This window comes from Mesoplodon densirostris, chromosome 7 (genome assembly GCF_025265405.1).
Source record: "Mesoplodon densirostris isolate mMesDen1 chromosome 7, mMesDen1 primary haplotype, whole genome shotgun sequence".
Classification (NCBI taxonomy): Eukaryota; Metazoa; Chordata; class Mammalia; order Artiodactyla; family Ziphiidae; genus Mesoplodon; species Mesoplodon densirostris.
Window position 1 is genome coordinate 58,920,052 of NC_082667.1, and position 25,403 is coordinate 58,945,454.

General features: G+C 48.8%; 1 protein-coding gene across 1 annotated transcript in view; it reads left to right on the forward strand.

Moving 5' to 3' along the window:
- Nucleotides 1–24,800, forward strand: part of C2CD3 (C2 domain containing 3 centriole elongation regulator) — a 130,947-nt gene extending 106,147 nt beyond the window's left edge. The window contains exons 31-33 of the mRNA XM_060103271.1: nt 538–1,459; nt 5,910–6,021; nt 21,221–24,800. Coding sequence (XP_059959254.1) covers nt 538–1,459; nt 5,910–6,021; nt 21,221–21,361 — 1,175 coding nt within the window. The 3' untranslated portion in view covers nt 21,362–24,800. The remainder of the gene's footprint in view (nt 1–537; nt 1,460–5,909; nt 6,022–21,220) is intronic.
- The last annotated feature ends 603 nt before the right edge of the window (nt 24,801–25,403 follow it).

The following is a 25,403-nucleotide window of genomic DNA, read 5'->3' on the forward strand; positions in this document are numbered from 1 at the left end:
ACAGTAGAGATTTGAACCCAAGACTGACTGGCTCCAAAGCCTGTGCTCTTTCCAGCACACCATGCCGCCTCCATTTTCTTCACAAATCTCCACAGCCTTATCATTTGGGTGATGGGTATTTCTTTGCTTTTATTTTCCAAATAAAATAGTTCTAATAACTGTCATCAAATAGGTAAATAAGTGGATTCTTATTTTGGTTTTTAATATAGGTAATTACTGAAGTAAATGGAAGCATGAACATTCCCACCAGGACTCCCAGCTCCCAAGAATTCCTGAGCATGAGCAGATAGTCTCTGAAAGTGTTTCCACAGCTATAAATGGATTCGATTTTGGTCCTCTGATATTAGAATAAAATGCTAGAAATTGTACCACCTTGAATATAGTTTCACTGACTCTTGGGGGCAAATTAACTATTATCTTTAAGGTTTGTTCAAAGGTCTGATTGCAAGACTACATCTGAAACTAGTAGCTAATGTGGGAAAGTTGAGTGGTCTGTGGCCCTACCTTGTAGTAAGAGTGATATCTGTTACTGTTTAGATCTGCAGACTATCACCCGGAACTCTCAAGGATCTTTGTATTCTCACCAAGCGAGGAGTAGAAGCAGAGAAGTCACCACCCTCCCAGATGCTCAGGACACAGTAGCCACGCAAGGACGAAGCATAACTCCAGACCTGCCATTGGCAAGAGCTCCAGATGAGGGCAGAAACTCCCCACCTCCCTCTACTCTTGAGGAGACTTCAAGTGGAAGAGGAATGCTTCATGAGGCCCTGGGGCACACAGTACCCACCACAAGAATGCAGAGCAGTGAGGACACCGAGGCAGGCCCGGCCTACAGTGATGAGGACTATGAAGAAGACATCATTGAGCCCAGGGCCCTCAATGAGATCACCACCGTGACAGACAAAACTAGCCCTTGGTCCAGTTTCATGTCAGATGCAAGTGAGATCATCAGCCCTCAGCCTGATGAGGGGCAGAGGGAAGGCCCCTCTTGTCCTTCAGAGCCTCTCCCCGGAGAGGAGCTCAAGGTCAGAAGTAGCTTTCTGTCCAGCCCGGAAAGGACTGTTAGCCCCCACTTGCACAGGCAGGGCTCTCCTAGCCAAAGTAGTGTTCCTTGTGAGGGCGTGGCCTGTAAGGCCAGGGTTGGAGAGCCCACCACAGCAGGCCCTCAGCTCAGCTCCCATGTGACACTCTCAGGAGCCCAACAGAGCAAAACCTGTGTTGGGTGGCACTCACCAAAGGCAGGCCAGGACCAGAAGCCCAAGCCAGAGGCCCAGGCTGAGAAGGAGGTGGTCTCCGATGAGCTAAGTGACTCTGCTGATAGCTCTGAGAAGCTCCCTCTACACCCAGCCTCCCAGAGCAGAAGGGAAAACCATACGCAGCCACCCATCAACTGCCCTGACATCAGGCAGAAGCAGCAGACATCTGGGTCAGAGGTGTCCACGAAGCAGAGCATCCTCCTGTATCCTTTGGTGTTTCCCCCAGGTAGCCCCTTAAGCCATCTCTAGGCATTTTGGGTGCTGGTGCTTAGGCCAGTCGCATGAGCGTGAGCAGTGTCCCCCCTCATAGAATGCACTCAGGGGTGTGGGGAGCCCCTTCCTGCCGAAGACTCATCTGTACTGATCACGTGCTATGATTCTACCATTATCATCAGGCTTCTGAAGCATAATGCTTTGAACTGGGTTTAGATGTTGGTAGTACATTCATTAGCCTCTCTTAGCCTGATTTATCTGATTAATCTCTGGGTATTTTACACCTGAAGGCAAAGTTCTGCATCTAAGGAATGAGACCATTAATCTCAGTTGAAATTTCAGGGGAGGGTATAGAGAAAGAAGAGTCCTACCACGGATTGAGCATTTACCATGTGCCAGGTACTTTACGTACATTTTGCATTCGGTCACACAAGTCTTTAAAGTTGGTATCATTTCTGTTTTGCATGTAACGAAATGGAGACTCAGAGTTTTAGTGACTTGCCTAATTAATTTTTTTTAAAGGCAAGTGATGGGTCCAAGGGGAGGGGAAAGTGGGCACTGTTGAAATGGTCTTACCCAAGCCCCCCCAGGATGGCAGTGTTGATGGGGAGAGGGGCATCTGACATTCCCCCTCTTCCTCCTTTGAAATGCAGATGTGCATGTTATGGGGAAAGGAAACCACTTGGGACCATCAGTAGCCCTCACATCTGTAGCCTAACCAGCTGATCACATCAGCTCACCTGATATCCCAACAACAAGCAGGGGTTATTGCAGGGCTGGTGGGTGAAGCAGGCTGCCTTTGTAGTGCTTTGCAGTTCTTTCTCCACTGGAAATCAGGGGGCCTGACTTCGACCATTCGGACCCAGCTCTTACTACTTGTGTAACATCAAGCATATAGTTTAACCTTTCTGAGCCTCGATTTCTTCACCTATAAGATGGAGGTAATAATCCCTTACCCACCAGACTGTACACTGCCAGGCAGGTCAAGGACCTTGTCTTTCTCCATGTCCCCAGACATGGCACACAGAAAGGATCAGTAAATATAGATTGAAATGAGCTATCGGTTTCACAGGATTCTTGAGAAAATCAAATGAGTGGGAACATTTGTACATACCACACAGACATGATTCTTGATGCAAGGCAGAGAGAAACCTGAGGGTAGGGGGTATGGGCTCAGGAGAGGCTTAAAGCGTGAAATGGCTAGAGGCTGAGCACTGAAAGCAGAGTGCCTCGGTGTTCTTTCCTGGCCTCATTCTTCCTGGCTTCTGATGTTTCTGCTTCTACAGTCGATTTAGTTGTGCTCAGAATTTATGGTCAGTGGAGGAGCCGTCACATGTGCCAGGTCCTAAGGGCACTGCTTTAATTCGGGCCTTTCCGACTGCTCATTCTTCCAAAAAGTGAGTATTGCCAGGCCCGGTGCTGTGTAACGAGGACAGAGATTTGAATCAGACCTTACCTCGAGAAGTTCCCGTTGTGAGGTAGGAGACAGGTAATGACAGTAACAGTAAATAGGCAGTGATAAATAGCCTTTATTTTTCTAAGGCATGGACAAAATGCTAGGGAACAAGAGGAGGAAACTGCCATAACTGTTTGGAGGTACCCCAGAAAGAGACGGTAGAGCTGGACCTCAAAGGTGAATAGCCATTCTGTAGGCAGGGACAAGAACATTCTAGTCACAGCGAACTGTGTACGCAGAGGCGTAGCTGCTTGAAGGAGCCTGGCCTGTGGGCAGGAGTCACTGTGGTTAGAGCCCCCAGATAAGAGGGGTGGTGAGGGGTGAAGCTGGGCTGGATCTTAAGGGGCCTTTTATATCTGGCTAAGGTACTTGGACTCTGTCTTGTTAGCAGATTAAACTTCAGTTTCCTTATCTTTAAATAAATAAGTAATAACAGTAGTTTTCTTGTGGGGTTGTTGTGAAAATTAAATTAACAATGTAAACTACCTAGCATAGTGCCTGGTACGTAAATAGTGTTCAGTAAATGTTAAGCAAGCGTATGATTGGTCAGATTTACATATTAGAAAATTCTCCCAGTGCCTTGTAGAGGGTGGATTAGGTCAGGGGAGACCAGAAGCAAGGAGACCAGGTAGGAAACTTGCAGTAATAATGAAAGATGAAGAAAGTCTGACCTAAAGCATAGACTGCTTTATGATGAGGAAAAGGAGGAGGGATCTGAGAGGATTAGATAGGGGCAGGGGATAAGAGGAAAATAGAAAGTATGACTGAGAGATTTCTGTCACAAGTTAGATCATTTACTAGGTAGGAAATAGCACATAAAGACAGACAGTTTGGAGGGAAGAGGCAGATTTCTATTTTGCACATGTGCCTGTGAGACGTCCAGGAGGAAATGCAGGCCTGGAGTTCAAGATGAGATCAGCCATAAAGGTAGATATCTCTGGAAACAGACAAGAACAGCAAGGAGACAGGGAAAGGGAGAGCCACACAAGACAGAGCCCTGAGGATCACCAGTACAGGAGGGCAGGGGGAGCAGACACACCCACAACGGAGGTGGAGGAGGGCCGGCGAGAGAGATGGGAGCAGCAGGGTTTCAGGGAGTGGTGGTCAGCACCCTGATGCTTAAGACAAGTCCAGCACAATGTGGACTGACATGTATTCGCTGGCCTTAGCATTAGGAGGACAGTGCGGAGGTGGGGATGGAAAGCAGATTTCAGTAGGTGTGAGGGAACCAGTGGTGACTTCCCCCTCAACTGGGGAGACAGGAACGGCTGACATTTACTGAGTACATGCTATGTGTCAGGCACCATTCTAAGCACTTTGTATATATAATGTCATTTAATTCTCAAAAGGTACAATTATTATATCTATCTTACAGGTGAAGAAACAGGCACAAAGTGTGAACTTTTGTGAAGGTACCATCTAATAAGTGACAGAGGTTACTGTTGGAGCAGGACCCTTAGAAAGACAGGTGGTGCTGGGCTGAGCAGGGGAGTTCGGTGTTCCAGCACACCCTGGGCACCTCACAGCCCAGCTGACTGTCAGGCTGAGAGTCCTCAGCAGTCAGAGTGCAATAGCAAATAGGCCCTACCTCACCAGGGCCTCTGAGGAAGGCTGAGGTCAAAGGGCTCTTTCCCTTCAGGATCTCCAACTCCGTCCCCACCTCTCTGTAGAAAAATCAGGGACTTGAGCCAAAGCAGGAAATGATGAATTTCATTCATTCAGTAGATATTTATTGAACATTTATTGTGTCTCAGGTACTATGCTAGGTGACAGGAATATAGTATGAAAAAGAGCTCATCTTTGCCCTCCTCGAGTTCGAAGTCTAGCATGGAAGAACAGTGATAGACCAATTTGCATCAGAACCATACTTAGCTTATTGAACAGAAACAAATAGACCATCAAAATAGTCCCCTCCTTCCCCTCCCAAACTGAATCACTGCTTTGACTGAAAAAATTTGTGGAACACTGTGTTCTCAACACAGTACTGGGTACCTCCAGAGGATATGGAGAAGTGCAAAATACAGCGCCTGACTTCTAGGGCTCACGTCCAGGTGGTGGATCAGCTGTGCCTACTTATACAGAGCCCTCGTTTCTGGATGTGAGCACAGAACACCCAGGAGGACAGGCCCTCCTTCAATGCCAGGCAGCACCTTCCAGCCTAAGATGCTGCCCTGGAGCCACCTTCCCACCCCTACCCTGTCTGTCAGGTTTTGGCCAGCAGGCCCTCGGCAAGTATCATCCAGTGCTTGCTACCTGCCAGCCTCATGGGGCTCTAGGGAAGTAGTGAGGTGACTGAAGGAAACACGCCACCTTTGCCTTTGAGAAGCTTAGGGAATATTGAGGGAAACAAACTGAGAATCATATCAGACTAAATAAGCATTAGCCGGGCTTCCCTGTTGGCGCAGTGATTAAGAATCCGCTTGCCAATGCAGGGGACATGGGTTCGAGCCCTGGTCCGTGAAGATCCCACATGCTGCGGAGCAACTAAGCTCGTGCACCACAACTACTGAGCCCACGTGCCACAACTATTGAAGCCCGCATGCCTAGAGCCCGTGCTCCACACAAGAGAAGCCACCACAATGAGAAGCCTGCTCACCGCAACGAAGAGTAGCCCCCGCTTGCCACAACTAGAGAAAGCCCATGCGCAACAACGAAAATCCAACGTAGCCAAAACAAAATTTAAAATAAATAAATAAATAAAGGCATTAGCCGGTGTTTCAGGCTGGGCTCTAGACTAGGAAAGGAGGGGTCACTGTGGCTGAGATTTAGAGGAGGCTTCCCGGAGGAAGCGGGATCTGAAGTGACCCATAAAGTATAGACCAATTTGTTAGGAGTTGCAGGGCCTTCCAGGCAGAGGGAACCACTTGAGCAAAGGATTCTTGGCAGGAATAAGTTGGAGGGAAACAAAGGGGTGGTAGAGGTCAGAGGAGATGCTGGTCTGGGGAAGATTTCTAGGTATTTGTGTCCCTTAACTACCTTTATAGCCCAGAGCCCATTGTGGTGCCCAACTTCTTTTTACCTCCCCAGCAGTTGGAGGCCTCCCTGCGGATGCTCTCTCTCTCTACAGCTTTGCCACCACCAGCCACAGCAGATCAGGTAAGAGGACACCTGGCCGACCTCCTGTTTCCTATAGAGTCATCATCTCTTTCATGAAAGCATGCAGAATGCAGAGTGGCCCCGGCCATGCTCCTGGAAAAGCAGCAGCAGTGGTCACTCTCCAAGCTTGTGCTGAGCGTATCCTGTGGGCCCAGCAGTGGGAGGAGCTCGGGAAAAGTGAGGAAGAGCAAATGTGTTAAGAGCAAGGGCATCATCAGCTGAGATGACAGGTAGAAGAAATAGCACAGAAGGGTAAAAACAGGACTCAGCTAAGAAACGCATACTGAGCGCTGTGGGAGCTCCAACTAAACAAAGATGGGTTTGAATGGAGGAAGCTTCAAACAGGAGATGCCACCTCGGGAGACCGTAGCAGATGAGTAAGGTCTGGATGAAGAGAGTAACAGTGTTAGACCTATTTGTTGTTTACAGAATACCTCATAGCTATTAGTCATGCAGCTGAGTTAGGTGGTTGGAACCTTGGCGCAAATCCTAGCTGTGCTCTCTTCTGCCTTGACACAGCACCGGACCTTTCTCGCAGGTGGCTCGGAAATAATATCTGCTTCTCTAATCATTCAGCATATATTTACTGAGTACCTGTGCTGTATCAGGCATTGTGCTAGGCGCTGAGCATGCAGTAGTAAATAAGGCAAATTCCCTGTCTTAACGGAGTACAAACAGTAAACAAAAAGTATTTACAAATTGTGATGAGTCCTAGATGCTCTGAGAAAGAACAGGCTTTCCCTGAGGAGGCAGTGTTTAAGCTGAAAATGATCATGGTGGTGCTTGCCAGGTACCCAGCACTGTTTGAAGCACTTTAGGTTAACTCCTTTAATTCAGCAACATGATGAAGTACATACTTTTATCCCTATTTTAAGATGAGAAAACTGAGGCACAAAGCAATTAAGTAAGTTGCCTCACACAGGTAGTTAAGTGGTAGAACCAGAATTGGAACCCAAGCAGTCTGGTTTCAAAATCTGTGTTTCTAACTACTGTGCTATACTGAGGAGGAGACACAAAGCCCCTGCCTCATGGAGCTTTTATTTTATTTTATTTTTAATTCCCCTTTTTATTATTTGGGCACGCAGTTTATAAGAGTAAATGAAATCTTGGAGTAAATTTCTATTGGTTGTACAGTTGCGATGGTTAGGCTCATCTCATCTCACCAACAGTCCAATGAAGACTTTTTTTCTTTTTATTTAATTTTTATCTTATATTGAAGTACTGTTGATTTAAAATGTTAGTTTCAGGTGTACAGCAAACTGATTCAGTAATACATATACACGTATCCATATTTTTTCAGATTCTTTTCCCATATTGGTTATTATAGAATATTGAGTAGAGTTCCCTGTGCTATACAGCAGATCCTTATTGATTATCCATTTTTTGGGGGTTTTTAAATATTTATTTATTTATTTGGCTGTGCCAGGTCTTAGTTGCAGCACACAGGATCTTTGTTGCTGTGTGCAGGATCTTTTAGTTGAGGCATGCGGGATCTTTAGTTGCGGCATGCAGGATCTTTAGTTGCGGCATGTGAGATCTTTAGTTGTGGCATGTGGGGTCTAGTTCCCTGACCAGGGATTGAATCTGGGCCCCCTGCATTGGGAGCACAGAGTCTTAGCCACTGGATCACCAGGGAAGTCCCGATTATCCATTTTATATATGGTAGTGTGTGTATGTTAATCCCAAACTCCTAATTTACCCCTGCCCCTGCCACCTTTCCCCTTTGGGACCCATAACTTTGTTTTTGAAGTCTGTGAATCTAATTCTGTTTTATAAATAACTTCATTTGTATTGGTTTTTTTTAGATTCCACATGTAAGTGACATCATATGATATTTGTCTTTGTCTGAGTTACTTCACTTAGTATGATAATCTCTAGGTCCATCCATGTTGCTGCAAATGGCATTATTTCACTCTTTTTTATGGCTGAGTAATATTCCGTTGTATATATGTACCACATCTTCTTTATCCATTCCTCTGTTGATAGATGTTTAGGTTGCTTCCATGTCTTGGCTACTGTAAGTAGTGCTACAATATATATATATATTGCAGCACTAGTTACAGTTGCACTATATATTGATATATATCTCCAGAGAAAACCATAATCCGAAAGGATACATGCAACCCAATGTTCATTGCAGCACTACTTACATACACACACACACACACACACACACACATATATATATATCCAGGAGTGGGATTACTGGATCATATGGTAGTTCTATTTTTAGTTTTTTAAGGAGCCTCCATACTGTTTTCCATAGTGGTAATACCAATTTACATTCCCACCAACATACATTCCCACCAACAGTGTAGGAGTGTTCCCTTTTCTCTACACCCTCGCCAGCATTTGTTGTTTATAGACTTTTTGATGATGGCCATCCTGACCGCTGTAAGGTTGATATCTCATTGTGGTTTTGATTTGCATTTCTCTAATAATTAGCCATGTTGAGCATCTTTGCATGTGCTTTTTGGCCATCTGTATGTGTTTTTTGGAGAAATGTCTATTTAGATCTTCTGCCCATTTTTTGATTGGGTTGTTTGGTTTTCTTGACGTTGAGCTGCATGAGCTGTTTGTATATTTTTGATATTAATCCCTTGTCGGTTGCTTCATTTGCAAATATTTTCTCCCATTCTCTGGGTTGTCTTTTCGTTTTGTTTATGGTTTCCTTTGCTGTGCAAAAGCTTTTAAGTTTAATTAGGTCCCATTTGTTTATTTTTGTTTTATTTTCATTACTCTAGGAGGTGGATTGTGGAGCTTTGAAAAAAACAATTTCAGAGAATAATACATGCTATGAGCAAAATGTATTAGCTTATTTGTTAATTATAATAGCCAACCCCTATGTAACACTTACCGTGCACTAGACATTATTCTAAGCATTTTACATGTGTAAACTGATTTAATTCTCCCAAGAACCCAATAAGAGGGGTACTATTGTTATCCCCATTTAATAGATGAGAAAACTGAGGTTCCCATACAGAACTTCCCATACAGACTTACAAGGTATTATAGTTTCTGTTCTGTAGAAACTGAGACACATAAAGGTTAAGTAGGTTGTCACCTACCCAGGGTCTCCCAACCAGTATGACTCCAAACTCTGTGCTTTCCATTGCACCACTTTAAAAATATGACACTTGGCTTATGGTATACTTTTCTAGCTAATTTGCCTTCTTTATATAGGTTTCATTTTGCAGTTAATGTTTAAACTTTTTTTATGCTCTTCCAGAGCCTACTTTAATGACAGATGGGGTCAGTCCAGAAGTATCCTGGGAACCTAGGGGTATAGTCCTAAAGAGATGCCATAAGATGTCTAGTTCTTTTACTGGTTTCCTTCCCCACTTCTCCCTCAGCTTCCCCAGCACCATTTTGAGGACACCTCATTTCTTTGGCACATTGATAAGTCTAAATTCCCACATATCTCAGTTTTTATCAAATTTGTATTCCTGTCCTAGAGGAGGAGAGGTGCCAGTCCCCACCAGAAGCTCTGCATTTCCGTGGCCTTATTTCTACTCTGGTTCAGGTCACCAGTTCATCTCCTTCTACTCTGCATCTTCCCTTGCATGCCCCATGTATTCACGTCAGCACTTATGCTAGGGTAGCAGGGCTGTGTCCAGCACCAAGCACAAGCTTTTGAACAAGACATCTATGACATGAAATACTGAATCTGCTACGTGGCTAAGTGATCTTGGGCAAGTGACTTGACCTTTCTGAGTCTTGGGTTTTTTTAAAGCAACATCAGGCTAATAGAATTCTTACCTAATAAGAGGATGACAAGAATTACCCTAGAGGAAAAAAGCAGACACTGTTAGTTTCCTTTCCCTCTTCCCCTCCCAGCCAAGTGGGTGAAATGTGAGATGTGCCTTGGAGGAAGGGAGGTCTGTGAGTCACTGTGTCTGAGCTGTCAACTCTCAACTGCCAAAGGGAACAGCTGTTCCTGCTTTTGTGTTTCTGACTTTATGATGTGCCAGCTCCTGGGGGGACTTATTATCTTTGATCTATTAAACATAAGATACAAAGGGTGGGAGAGGGATGTAATAATGTTTACTTCAGTTAAAGAGCAAGTCTAGTTTTGAGAAGATAAAGTCTCATATACTTTGTAGCCTTTTTTCTTTCTTGCCCACAGCAAAACTCCATTGTTTGTCTGCTGCTCTCAGGAACACCTCCCTCCTCGGGGCCTTATTCTGGGTCCCAATTAGGGTAGCCAGTCATCACAGTTCACCCAGAGCTGTCTCATTTTCAGCATTGAAAGTCCCACGATCCAGGAAACATCAGGGTGTTCATCGTCCTCACTGGTGATGAGCCTTTCTCACTACCTGATGTGTTTGTAGCAGCACGTTTTCTGCAACTTATGCTCTTGGCTTCATTCCTTCTTCACACCCTGGTCTCAGTTTATTACCATTTCCCTTCAGCATGAAGAACTTCCTTTAGAATTTCATGTAGTGCAGACGTACTGGGAACTGATGCTCTCAGCTTCAATTGGCTGAAATGTATTTTGCCTTCATTTTTCAAAGATATTTTTTCACTGGATATAGAATTCTAACTTGAATTGTGTTTGTTTTAGCATTTTCTTTATTCATTCATTCATTCATTCATTTTTAATTTGGGGCACGCCACGCAGCTTGTGGGATCTTAGTTCCCCGACCAGGGATTGAACCCTGGCCCTCAGCAATGAAAGCTCCACATCCTAACTACTGGACGGCCAGGGTATTACCTGTTTTAGTATTTTAGAACTATCACTCCACATTCTACTGACCTCCATTGTTTCTGATGAGAAGCAGCTATCATTCTTATTGTTGTTGCCCGGAATGTTATGTGACCTTTGTTCTTTGGCTACTTTTAAGATTTTTTTCTTTGGTTTTCAACAGTTTGACTACAATGTTCACAGTTGTAGAGGCAAGGAATAGGATGGGGGAGGAAGAGCACATAGGTCTAGTCAACAGTATTAACAATGTTTCTGTTCTTAGGTTGGGTTGTGGGTTTATTGATGTTCATTTTTATCATGCTTCATAATTTAAATATGTTAGTATTCTTTGGTATATTACACCATGAAATCACAAAATCATATGTAATTTAAATTTTAAGAATGATTGAATGGTGACAAAATGGAGACACCAAGTCCTTCCATAGATTTGGCTGTGCATATGGATCAGAAGTATAGGATAGCGGGTGGGGTAGCATCTGAGATAAGGTACGTTTTTTTGGTTTTTTGTTCTGTTTTTTTTTTTTTTGCTGTACGCGGGCCTCTCACTGCTGTGGCCTCTCCCGTTGCGGAGCACAGGCTCCGGACACACAGGCTCCACGGCCATGGCTCGCGGGCCCAGCCGCTCCGCGGCATGTGGGATCTTCCGGGATCGGGGCACGAACCCGTGTCCCCTGCATCGGCAGGCGGACTCTCAACCACTGCGCCACCAGGGAAGCCCTGTTTTTTTTTTATATGGGAAAGGCTTCTGCTTTTTCTGTATGGCAGTGCAGTGACCAGTAGAGAAAAGAAGAAGGGGAAGATGCAGGAGAGGGAGAGAACAGAAAGACTAGTCCCTGGATCCAGAGCACATGTGGAGATATTAGCCTGTTGAGAAGAAAAAGAAAACTCACCCTATAGCATACAAGCATACAGGCAGACAGAGAAGATGGGTGCTAAAGCAGATAGGATTAGATTTGGTGATAGAGTTTCCCATTTGATGGAAGCTTCTATTTTCTCTTATGTCCATTCATTTATTTATTTATTTATTTATTTTGGCCATGCCATTTGGCATTCGATATCCAAGTTGCCTGACCAGGGATTGAACCCACACCCCTGGCATTGGAAGCACAGAGTCCTAACCACTGGACTACCAGGGAAGTCCCTGTTTTCTCTTCTGTCTTCTATTTGTGGTTATGTTTCAGGCAGAGTCAACAGCTCAAAGTGAGAGGTAGGCAGGGGAGGGCAGGAGCCTTGTCCTGTACCCCCAACTTGAGGATTCCATCTATTTTGCCTCTTCCTAAGGCTCTGAAGGCTGAAGAGGAGCATTTTGAGAGGCTGACTCTTCTCACCCAGTGTCCTGGGACAGCTATACTTAGCTCACCTGGCTCCACCACAAGATCTAAGGGAAGGCCTGATCCTTCAGCCACACTGAAAAAATGCACCTGAACCCAGGGACCTCCCAGTCTCCATTTCTACCATTTGTGAAACAGGTGTTTTCCCCACAGTATAGTGGATACAGTTCTCTGTGTGACCTTCGTCAAGTCTCCTGATTTTTCTGAGTCTGTGTCATCTGTCAGATGGGGTTATCAGGCCTCAAAGCATGGTTGCCCTGAAGAGCACCAGGTGTCACACAGATAGGGTATAGAGGCCAGCTCTCAGCCCCCCTTCCTCATGACTGTTGCATCTTCTGGTTGTCACCTCTTCAAGAAGCAAAGGAGGGAGGAGGATGGCGGGTCTAGCAGGACCATCGAACAGCCATCCAGTGGCACATTTGAAATTCCTTATGAATCAGTCAGGTTCTGCTGCTTCTGCTTTCTCTTTCCTCTTTGTGATAAAGTAACTCTTCAATGGGACAGCTCCCTGGTTTTATTTATAGTAACTTCTGATTCTGTTTGCTTAGCTGCCAGGGGCAAACTAGTTTTATCAACGTCTCTAAGAGGGGAGGCAGAGGACCAGACAGCACTAATGTACATGTTGTTTTCCCCAGACGTATGTCTTCTGCTCTTTAGATGTTTCTTTGGGAAAATTTCAACCACTTCAATTATTTCAGTTATTAGTACAGTTTGATGACTCTCAAATCCTTCTCTTCAGTCCAGACTTCTCTGCCATGCTGCAGACAAGGCCACGTGGATCCACCTACATCCTAGAAGTCTTTTTTTTTTTTTTTTTTTTTGCGGTATGCGGGCCTCTCACTGTTGTGGCCTCCCCCGTTGCGGAGCACAGGCTCCGGACGCGCAGGCCCAGCGGCCATGGCCCACGGGCCCAGCCGCTCCGCGGCATATGGGATCCTCCCAGACCGGGGCACGAACCCGCATCCCCTGCATCGGCAGGCGGACCCTCAACCACTTGCGCCACCAGGGAGGCCCTACATCCTAGAAGTCTTTACTTGATGTTACAAACAGTTCAGCACATCCAGACCTTGAGCTTGTCATCTTCCTGTGCACACCCCCTCTACCGCCGGCATTCCTTATCTCAGTAAACACGACCACGGTCATGTAGTTACTCCTGCCAGAGCATGTGTGTCGTCTTCCCCTCCTCCTACACCTTTATCCCCCACAACCCCCCATCACCAAGGCCTGTGAATTCTGTCCCCTAAATACCTTTGAATCCACTCACTTCTCACCATTATCTAGCCCCAGTCGTCTCCCCCATAGCTGTTTCTAACTACACTTACTCACAACCACACTTGCCCACCACCATGCGTCTCCATACTGCAGCCAGTGTGATTGGCGACTGTAATCTCTTACCCCCACTCTACCACCGGAGGAGGGAGGGACTCTTCAAGGTTGTCAAAATCCAAAAAAAACCCTCCATATTCCTAAACCAGTTATTAACTGAGTGCCCAGTTTCTTTGATCTCTCAGCAGCATGTGACACAGTTGCGCTCTCTCCTGTAAACATTTTCTTCACTTGTTTCTAAGGCATCAGTGCTTCTTGGTCCTCTTCTTCCCTTGTTGACAGCTCCTGCTCAGCCGCCTTTGCTGGTTCTCCTTCATTTCCCCTGCTTGTTAATAGGGGTGACCAGGGTGTGGTCCTTAGACTTCTCTATTTACACTTACTTTCTAGATGATCCTTTCTCATCTCAGGCTTTAAATCCCCTGTATATGCCGAAGACTCATAATGATCATCTCAGCCCAGGCCTCTCCTCTAACTCTAGGCTCATACGTCCAGCTGCCGTTCCTCGGTCTTCCCCATCTCAGTTAATAGATATTCTATCCTTCTAGTCTACTTGTTCCTGCCAAAACCCTTGGAATCCTCTCTGATGCCTTGATTTCCAATCCACCAGGAAATTCTGGCAGCTCTACCTCTAAATTCAGATCCATCCACTGCTCACCACTCCCACCATTACCTGGTCTAAACTATCATCTCTCGCCTAGATTGTTGCAGGAGCCTCCTAACTTGCCTTTCTGCTTCTACCCTTGCCCCCATTCCCCATACAGTATCCTGTTAAGTTTTTAAGATGTTAAGTAAATCATCAAATAAATCATGTGACTTCTCCACTCAGAACCCTCCAGTAACTTTCCATCGATGACTAGGAGGGCCCGAGGTGGGTCTGAGGACAGGCAGGCCAGAGAGTAGGAAAGTAGTTTGGGCCTCAAACTTGAAATGTATATCTTTCAGCAAATTACAAAACCATAGTCCTGAGCTAGGTGCAGAAGTAGACAGAGAAGGAGCTGTGGTCCCTTCCCCCGCCAAAGCTCAAAGTTCCCCAGGGGACTAAGCTTTATATGTAAGTTCCACCAACTCCACCAAGCGCCCGTCGTGCTTAAAGTGCTACACGTGGTGCCATGGACCCTCTTCAGGGAGGTCACAGTTCCTTACGAGGCACTGGCCACCAAACCACTCACTAACTTTCTCAAATGACATTAGCCTATATTAATACTTAAGTAAAACAAAACAAAGAGAATGCATACAGGGAAAGGAAGACAGAGCCATGTAGGGTGGCATGAGTAGAATTCAGCAAAGATGAAGGAAAGGCTTTGAAGGCTGTGGATTTGGAGAAAAGAAACCTCTCAGAGAATCAACAGAATGTGGTAACTGGGAAGTACAAACAGTATGTGCTAGAGAGGAGGTCAGAGCTGGGCAGAGATCAGCCTGGACCAAAGCAGTCAGGATAGGAATCAGAAGTAAAGAGCAAGAATCAACCTGTCATCCAAGCTCCTGGACTAACCACAGGCCTGGGGCCAGATGCTGCTGTTCATGAGGAGTGTGTGTAGGAGGCAGGAGGTCGGCAACAAGGCCAGGCACGAGTGTCCCCTTGAAAGCCTTGAGTTGTCCAACCCGCCCACCCCCCCACCTTAGAGTTCTCACCTCCACTTGGCCAGACCACAGTGTTTCAGACATCATCGGGATCGAGGCGCTCCAGGCAGCTGGGGAGCTGAGTCAGCAAACCTGGTTTCTTTTTTTTTTTTTTTTTTTTTTTTTTTTTTTTTTTTTTTATGGCTGCGTTCGGTCTTCGTTGCTGCGCGCGGGCTTTCTCTAGCTGCGCCGAGTGGGGGCCCCTCTGGTTATGGTGCGTGGGCTTCTCTTTGCAGTGGCTTCTCTCATTGCAGAGCACAGGCTCTAGGCGCACGGGCTTCAGTAGTTGTGGCACGCAGGCTCAGTAGTTGTGGCGCACGGGCTTAGTTGCTCCGTGGCATGTGGGATCTTCCCGGACCGGGGCTTGAACCTGTGTCCCCTGCATTGGCAGGTGGATTCTTAACCACTGCGCCACCAGGGAAGCCCAAACCTGGTTTCTTGCCCTGGCTCTGCTGCTGGCCTTCTGAGGTGCTGAGCAAGGTCTGAGGTGCTGAGCAAGGTCTGAGGAGGCAACACGGACGTAATTTGTGGCTATACGTCCCTCTTCTCTCCTACCAGGCAGTTTTGTATAGAGGTTAGGCACATGGCCTCTGAATCCAGATAGCCTAAGTTCAGAGCTCAGTTTTGCCACTTTCTAGCTGTGTAACCTAGTGCAAGTTACCTACCTTTTCTGTGCTTCAGTTCCTTTATCTGAAAAATGGGTGAAACAGTACCTGCCTCCTAGAGCTTGTGTAGGGTTAACTGAGTAAGATGTTAAGTGCTTAGAGCAGTTTTTAGCACATGACATAGTGGGAACTATATGAATGTTAACTATTGTTATTTTTATCATCATTATTATTGAGACAACTTCCCCTCTTGTGCTGTTACATTCTGGGGGAACTAGTAGGAAAAAAATGCTAAGGGATAGAGACATCATCAAAAGCTTAGCACCAGGCGCAGGGAGCCGCAGAGACCCGGGAAGTTAGACCCCACAGGGCAGCCCCAGAAGGATGGAGAGCATTGCTCAGGGCCCTAGCAGTTGATCGTGTGCTCAGTTCAGACCCTGAGTTAGAGGCCCAGGATGACCCACTGCCCCCACCTAAGGGTGGTAGAGCCCTAGCCTCAGAAGTCCGTGGCCTGCCTGCCTTTGAGGCCTGAGGCTGCTGCTTTTCTCCCAGGAGCCCAAAGAATTCTTCTGTCCCTTGGTTTCCCTTCCCCAAGCCCAGAGCCATCTAAGAGAAACACAGTCTTGGTAGAGGAGCCCAGTCCTCCACAAAATCACCAGACCAGGTGGTTGGAGTCCAAGAGAAGTTCCTGAGCCTGGTGTCCTCTTCTCAGCCTGTGGTCCAGGCCTGATGGCTGAGCTGCCCATCTTGGGGCAAGAAGCCCTGACCTGTTACGTCACCTCTTTTAGCTACCAAGTCCCTAGCCCTCTGCAGAGCCCCAGGAGTCCCAAAGGTCAAAGAGCTTCTGATTAAGGCCACACAAAGCTTTGAGGAGATGAGCTCTCTGGCCAAGGGTGTACAGAAGTCAGGGGTAGCAGCCAGAATTGGCTGGTTCCCACCTTGGCCCAGATGCAGTTTGGCCGGCACCGCGAGGGAAAGGGCCTATGGGTCTGCTGGGCAGCTGCTAGGCTCAAGTGGCCTGAGCGCTGAGGCCAGAGTCTGGGAGGAGCCAGGAATTCCAAGAGTGTCACTTTAACCCTTCCCTCTCACTGGCAGGGAGTGGGTTCCGAGGTTGAAGAGTCTCAATCTAGTCTGGCGTCTTCACCGTGCAGACTGGGAGACTGAGGCCCAGGCTGGGGGGCGACCCAGGCCCTGCAGAACAGGCTGGTTGTCAGGGAAGCCTTCTCGGAGGAAGGAAAGGGAGGCATCGGGGGGTGGGGAGGAACAGAGGCAGCATGTAGGTAGTGAGAACCACATGACCAGAACTCTAAGGCAGGAGTGGAGGGTGAGCTCAGAGCGTGGAGCCCAGCCACACTGCGGCTGGGCTAGGTGGTCAGATTTAGGATTGGCCTCTCAAGGCCGGGCCCCTGGTCTGCGTGTCTTGTCCTCGCTTCCCCCCTGCTCCTAGTTGCAGCTGCTGAGTCTGCTACTCTCTTTAGCACAGGGAAGTCCTAGTCCCAGCCTTTGGAGAGGACTCTGGGAGCCACGACAGGGGAAGGCAGCCAGCCGAGGAGATGAAAGTTGAACAAGGCAGGCGGCTCTACTGAGCCTCACTCATCTCCGAAGCAACAATCTGTTGGCAGCCCTATCCTAGCCAGCCAGAACCAGCCGGCTGTTTACCTTCTGTTTTCAGCTCTTTGGAAAGTTTTGCTTCCAGCCCCTGAGGCAGTGTTTATGTCATTGTAAGGGATCTGCTCTGGGGAAAAAAACAAAACTTCAGTCCTGATGCCAGGCCCAGGGGCTCAATGGGTGGGGGGCAATGGTAGGGGGAGAGCATGGCCAGTCCTGGCCTAGCCCTGGGCATCCCTTTGGGGGTGCTGTACCCCACTTCCACTCCAGCTGAAGTGAGGTCTCAGAACAGCAGGGCTTCATTTTGCTCTCCGCAGCTGGTGTCTCCAGCTTATTTAGCCCCTGTGCTTTTGTATCTGGCCAGAGCCTTGGTCACATCTGAATTGTATTTCAGCTTCACGGTAGACCTGGGGCAAGGAGGCAAACAAGTTCTCAGCTCCACTTGGTAATGAAGATACTGAGACCCAGAAAGACAACGTGTCTTGGCCTCAAGCAAGTGGGGCAGTTGGGCTGGGCCACAGACCAGTGTTCCTTCCACTCCACCCCACTGCCTCCCCTCTGAGAAAGTCCCAGGGACACCCAGAAGCAGGGGTAAATGGGGGTGCCTGCACCTACCACCCTCCTGGAAACATGTGGCCTATGTAGGGATATCCTTCTGGGGACTAGATGGAGGGAGCCCAGAACACAGTGGCTTGAATCAGCTCACATTTCGAGGCCAAAGAAGAGGGCTGGGGCCTCCTAAGAGAGCGTTTGGAGAAGATGCTATCACACGGAGCTGGCCAAAGAGGGAGCCGCGGGCCGGGCTAAGTCCCTGGGTTACAGAGCACCGCCTCCTGTATTACCTGCTCATCCTGATCTGCTTTCAGATGAGGAAACCAAGGCCCAGAGAGGAAGTGACTTGCCCAAAGCCACTTGGCTAAGAAGTGGCAGAGCCAGGACTAGAAGCGCTCCCCCACCAGGGTTAGCCTCTTGGTGTGAGGAACCCCTGGAAGCCCCATATTTTCCTGCCACCACTGCTTCTTACTCCTCCCCTGATGCTGTATTTTCTCCCTGGTGGAGTTCTGCCTTTGATATTGAAGGCTCCTTTGAGACATCTGTCTCAAACAATAGGCCGAGAAGCCTGGGTGTCCAGGTGCCCAGAAAAGAGCAGTTCCCCATATTTGGAAGTGGGAGAAGTTAATAGGAGAGCTGGATGGATTTAATGGGACAATCAACCAGAGCCCCTCATGTACTGCCAGGCTTAACACCCAGACCACAGTAAAGCCAGTTCTGTCCTTCACCCCAGGACAGGGGTCAGCCCCACGCCCCCAGATCATTGGAAAGTCCAAGAGGAATATGGTCAGTTCCTCCCCAGACATTCAGGAACTTGAGGCCCTCCCTTGCTGGGTCTGTCTTCTGCTCTCCATACCTGCAGTCAGCCAGTCCCATCCCCTTGGCTTTCCCAGCAAATAAATTCCTTCTCCGCACCTTTGCTCAAGCTAGTCTCTACCTGGAACATCCTCTCTCATATTCTTTGTTCAGATTCCACCTTCATGTTGTTTCAAGTCCATCTTCTGGAAAGTACCCTTCCAGGGACTTCACCCCACGTATGACACCCACTGTCCAGACTCCAAGGCCCCTCCAGCCCCTCAGTCTGATGGTCCTGCTTTCATGTGGGCTCCTCCTGCCTCCCCAGGAAGGCTGAGGCTCCTCAAACCATAAGCTATGGTGACAGTTTGCTGGTGCCCCCAGAGCTCCAGCAGGAGCATGGGAGTATTTTCAGAGGAGTGGTGGGTACATGGAGGGGTGTCCCTGCGTGGGCAGCTACACCTCTGCCCAGCCCCACCAAGGCTGTATGTCTCGGGATAGCAACCCTGACGAAGAAAGAGACTTTACTACTAGTCAAGATGGTTTTTAGACCCTTTTGAGGTCAACAAAAGCCACATGCTGCTGACCTTCCACAGCTCTGCCCTGCCCAGTACCCAGCGCCAAACCCCCTCCTGTCCCTGGGCCATGCAGATAAGGCCCCCTAGGTGGCTGGGCCCAGTGTGGGTACTGGGAGGTTGGCTGTGACTGGTTCACAGATGTCAGCCCAGCTAGCAGGTGCAGGCGTGTGCTCACGCTGCCCCCCAGTGCAGTGACCTCACCCCACACACAGCTCTGCTGAAACCCTGCGCGTCTCCGATCCCACCTCTGCATGAAGCCGCCCTGTCCTTCCCAGCTGTCATGAATTGCTCTTTCTCTGTGCTCCCGGGCTCTAAGCTTCCTCTTTGGGATTGCTGGGTAGGTCAGCATTCGTCTCCCCTCTAGCTTGAGCAATCACTACTTCTGGAATGAATGAAAGAATGACTGAATGAGATATTTGCTGCAAGAGGCAGTCTCCTCCCCAATTAATTTAAGCCTCTGGTCACCGTGGCTTGACCCATTCACTGGTCTATCAGCTACCAAGCTCCCATCGTGGACCTGTCTCAGTGGGAGTCACAAGCATCAGAGACAGGCCATGCCCTGCAGGAGCATCCAGTCTGGAGGGAGAGGGCCTCAGGCAGCGGCTGGGTGGCTGTCCTCCCCAGCCTGAGGCATTATGGGGTGCAGGTGCCTCCCATGTTTTGAAAGGAAGAACTATAAACACCAGCACAGGGTGGGTTTCCTTTCTCCCCTTTTAGCCTAGGCGTTCCTGGAAGATGGGGAGCTGTATGTACTCACCTCTGCTGGGCATGTCCAGCCCCTAGCTCCGCTTTGCTCTTGGTTCTCCAGCAAAGAGAACCTGCCTATGGGCTGTCAGTGCTGAGAGCTTGTCAGGTTGTGTGCACTCCCTTGGCATTTAGAATTCCAGATTGGCAGGGACCCTCAAGGTTGCCTGACTTCCATTCCCCCTATCACTTCCTGGCTGCTATTCTAATTCTTTGAATAGCTCTCTCTGTCTCCCCAGCTGAACTCTGAGCTATGGAGATCGAGAACTGTTCATCTCTATCTCCCTCTCACAGTAGGCAGTAAGAAGGTTAAAGAAGTAAAGGAAAGAAGGAATTACTGAATATTACTGATCCCACAAGCAAATCTACTCCCACAAGCAATGGGCCTCAGTTTCCCATTAGCAGAATTACTAAGGGGCAGGGAAGTAGTCTTAATCTCTGGGGTCTCCGCCAAGCTGATTCTTGGGGCCTAGGGAGTGGTGCGTGTGCTTTCAGTATTTGGGGACAGGCTGCACGCTGCGGAGTCAGCCAAGCTTGCCTGTCGGGGGAACTCCCATGTCCTTTCAGCACTACCTCTTCCTCTGTCAGGCCTCCACCTCTTCCCTGGGGCCTTGCTGTCAGCCATCTGCCTGGGGTGGCTTTCCTGTATCCTTTGAGCTCCTTCGGGGCAGGAACCTGGCACAGAGTAAGCACAGAAACAAGCAAACAAAAGGGTTGGAGGAGCAAATGGGTGAGTCATAGAGGAGTCCAGAGGACCACAATGTCATAACCCAAATGCATGCACCTTAAAGGGGAAATTCGTGATACCCAGTCAGCCCAAGACAGGGAGATGTTTGGTAGCAGAGCTGTGGGTGTGTGCTTCATGTCACCTGGAAGCTCCAGGAACTCCCCAGGGCCATACGGAGAGCGCGTATTTTTCACCAGCATCTTCTCCCTGTCAGGGTCACACACAGGACAGTCACACTTCGAGGACAAATGACTTGTCTAGACACATGCAGCAAGAGAAGGGATGTCCTGGAGGAGACTGCCCCTCCTTCTCCAGAGGCACAGAAGGAATCTGAACAGGGGTTTACATCTTAGGTCTGCTACTCCGAGCTGTGGGACCTTGAGGTTATTTCACCTGAACTTTAGTTGCCTCATCCATGACATGGGAACCATGTACCAACCTGTGGGGTCGAGGTGAGGGTTAAACACACTCACGTATGTAAAGTGCTTTGTAAATCAGTCAGCTCTATACCAGTATTAGCCAAAGGACCAAAAGACAAGAAGAGTCAAAGTCATCTTTAGGCAGTGCCATGTGCGCAGTGCTAACCTAGCTGACCTCCTCCTCTCCAGGGCAAGAGCGAGACCACCAGGGGAGCCCTGTCCCAAAGGCCTTGTCGTCCCAGACCTAACTCGCTGCCTCCCAGCCTGTCTGAGGAAGAAACTCGCAGGATTGCACGGATATTTTCTTCCCGATACTCCCAGAAAGACTAATGCAGCCCAAGAGACTGAGAGAAGGACCACCTACCCACTCACCCTCAGCTTTGTCTGGCTTTCCTCAGGGCTGTGAAAGCCCTGAAACCACCACCAGCCTTGTCCCTGGACACCAGTCAGCCCAGACTAGAGGAGCGTCACAGACCAGCCCAGTGTCCACCTGCCAGGACTTCAGCTTCCTCCTCTGATGGTGAGGCAAAGGCTAGAAATGGTGGATTCCAGTGCCCAAGTGGCCCACCCGTCTTTTGACCAAGGGACCCAAGCGGGCATCTTTCGGCTGGGAAACTCCTCCCAATGTCCTTGACCAGAGCCTCCTGCTGACATGAGCCTACTCTCTGCCTGAATATGATAGGCCCTTTTGCCTTAAGAGGGTTGGGGAGGGTGGGTGGAGATTTTGTGCATCTGCATAGCCAGGGAAATCATAGGGCCGACCTCCAGTTCATTTGCTTGGGGACAAGGGTATTTTATAGATAAAATTATTTTTATGCTGTGTTGAAATAATCAGTAGGAGAGGAGGGGGAAATTACCTCCTTCAAACTTTTTATCTGATTGTCTGAAACTCTAACCATGCTTTTAACTTATTGTTTTTACCCAGCTCTGAAGGTCATTGTTCCTGCCTGTGTTTGAATAAAATCATATTGGTATTTGTATTCTGTGCACAACTGTTTCCCGGGTTGGCCACTGGACTGCAGTGTCAGAAATTTGCCTGTGCTCTGACAGCCAGAGAGAAAGCTTTGAGACCATACAATCCCTTGGAGAAGCTCATCTGGAACGGGGGGTCCAGGGTCACCATGAGACTTCTGACTCCTCCAAAGATTAGGTTGATCCAGATTAGGGTGACACCTAGTATTTCCTTTGCTGGTACCTCAGATCTATCAGCACAGTAATGGGGCTCATGGCACAGGCCCGCTCAGAATGCCCCATCTCTCTGGGATGAGTACATAGCTCTGGCTTAGACTGTCAGACTCCAAACATTCGAGCAGCTACCATAGAAAGGGCCTGTGGGGAGCATTAGAAGGGGGCAGAAATGTGCAGAGTGGCTGGGAGGGAACTACATGGAGGGCCCTGCTTTCCACCCCCAAGCATAGGTCATCTCAGTCCTCAGAACAACTCTATAACCCACATCTTATGATTCCCATCTTATAGTTAAACTGAAGCTCAATGAAGTTAAGTGACTTGCCTCTGTTCACGTACTTAGGAAGCAGATCACACAAGACACCTCCAGACGTGTCACAAGGCTTCTGTGCCCAGGATACAGCCAGTTAAGTGCTTTGAATTCGGGGAGTTCATGGAGGAAACCACGTGGGCTGGAGCAGTCAGAGAAGGCTTCCTTGAAGAGCTAAGTCTGGGGGTGAGACCAGGGAGGAACCAGCAGGGCATGCGGGCCACGCCTCCGGCTTGACTGCCCGAGCCTCTATCTGAGCCTCTGTTGCCTCATCTGTAAAGCAAGATAACAAGCCCAGCTTCACTGGGTTGTTGAGAAGATTAAATGAGATGAGGAGCGTTTGTGAAAGTGCTTTGCCAGCAATTGGCACTTAATGGAAGCGTAGGAAATGTCTGCCCCACCCACCCCTCCCCCACTGACCCAGAGCAAGTCGGTAGATAGGCAGGCTCACCACTAACTGTGAGGCAGGACATGCCCCAGAGGGTACAGGGTGATGCAGGGTGCCCTCCTCATCGGTCAAGTGCACTCAGACCAGCATGTCCCCCTTCATCTGTTTGTCTCGGCCCCCTAACCTTCGGCCTGCCAGCTCACCTCCTCCCCAGTGTCTCCCTCTCAGCTCACCAGCCGCCTGTCTGCCAGGAGCTTTCAAGGCACAGGTCTCTGCCTCCCTTGAGGCCACAGAGAAGCTAAGGGCCCAGGCCTGAGGGGTTAAGCCTCAGGTGAAGAATATCCCTTCCCAATCCTGCTCCAGCTCCTGTAAATAACTTGATGGGGTCGAGTTAGGATAAGGACATGCATGACTCCTACCCAGGCTGAGGGCGGCCTCTGATAACACAGAGGCACCCTGAGGGTTTGAAAACCTCCCCCTACACTTACAGAGTGTGTTATTTACCAGTGTCTTCTCCCCAGAAGTTGGATCTATTTTGCAGTAACAGCTCAGACGAGAAACGTCCTGCCAAGCATGCAGCACCGGGTAAGGGCATGAGGTACATGTTTGTTCCACCACCACCAACAGAACTAGCCAGCGTCTCCCTACTTCCCTTTCAGCACTCCCTCCACAGAGCCCTGAAAATGGGTGCTTCTGATCACCCAGAGGTTGGCTGATCTCAGCCCATGGCAGCCAGCTTTGGAACTTCTAGCACAGACTGGATTCTGGGGACACGGAGCCAAAGCAGACAGACCTGGCCCTGCCCTCGAAGAGCTCCCAGGCCCACATGAGCTAAGCTGCCCTCCCTCTGGGTCTCTCCAGGGCCCACTGCCCCCTTGTTTGGGTTCCGACTATTTACCCCTCCCCACCTCCCGGCTGCAATTCACCCACCACCTCCAGACTGCCATTTTCAGCTGGAGCCAAGAACCTACTTCCAGAACGCTCCCCACCTCAGCAGCCCTAGCAGCCCCTTCCCTTCGTAGGACTAACCCAACTGCCTGTTCTGCTGACATTGGCGCAGGGACTGCTCCAAAGAGGAGGACCTTTGCACTTGAGTGTCTGGACTTGTGACCGTGGCCGTGGCTCTGCGCCCAGGTCTAGAAGTGGCCTCTGCCTGCCCCTCTGCCCCACCCAGTCACCTCCCTTCCCTTCCCACCTCTCTTCTTCTCTCCTCCCCTGCCCCCTCCCCCTCCCTCCTCTTTCCTCAGTCACCTGGATCCCAGGTTCAGATTCGCCCACCCCTTACCCTCCGTGTCTACCAACAGGGCCTCAGCGGCTGCTGCGAGGGACCCTTCCCGCCCCACCCCTCACACCCTCCCCAGAGCCCTTTGGCTTCAGGGGTGTCCATGCTGAAGCCCCCAAGTGTCATAAAGAACAGTGGTCAACAGCAGATGGCCAAAGTACATTACAGTTTGCAGCCTGGAAGTCAGGCCCTGCCACGTACTGCGACCTGGGTGAGTCACTGTCCCTCCCTAAGACTTTGTTTTCCCCTCTGTAACCTAAGCATTAAAATGCATGGATCCTCAGCCATAGAAAGGAATGAAGTGCTGACACATGCTCCAACATGGATGAACTCGGAAAACACTGTGCTAAGTCAAAGAGGCCAGTCACAAAAGGTCACATATTGTGTGGTTCTATTTATACAAAATGTTCAGAATCAGCAAATCTATAGAGACAAAGTAGATTAGTGATTGCCTGGGGTTGTGGGGAGGGGAGAAAGGAAGTGACACTGTGGATGTGTTCGGGAATATTGGGGAGGGTAATGAAAGTGTTCTAAAACTGATGGTTGCATAACTGTGAATACACTAAAAACCGTTGAATTGTACCACTTATATAGGTAAATTGTATGGTATGGGAATTATATCTCAATAAAGCTTTAAAAAAAAAAACTTAGACTCCTAATTGTACCTACCTCATAGTGTTGTGAAGAGATAGAAATAATGTATGTAAAGTTTCTAGCACGTGGTAGGCACCAAGAAGTGAGTTATCATCACTGTTACTATTAAGAGGAGGCCCAGGAGAGCCCTGCCCAGCCTATCATGGAAGCCTTGACCTTTGGACTCTCGAAAGTGACAAGTCCAAACCCCCCACCCCATATATAACCTCATCACCCGAGGGAGCTCTTCTTTCATCAGCTGGAAAGGGCTAATTTAAAGAACTCCAAGTCAAGGGAGCTGAAGCAGATCTGGAACTCCGACCTTCCCCCTCACCTCCCTGCCCCTCACCAGCCGCCTCTGGTCAAGTGACCAGGCTGTCAACTAGCTTCTCCAGGATAAGGTTTCAGGTCAGCCAGAGTGTATAAAGACAGGTGCCGAGCCAGAGGCTGCAGGGACGACAGCAAATGACAGGGGTGATCAGGTCCCTGCTGCCACCTCCTGGGATGGAGCCCTGAGGAGCCTTAAAGAGACCCTATGCTTCCCCCACTTCGGCCGGACTCACAGGTAAGACCC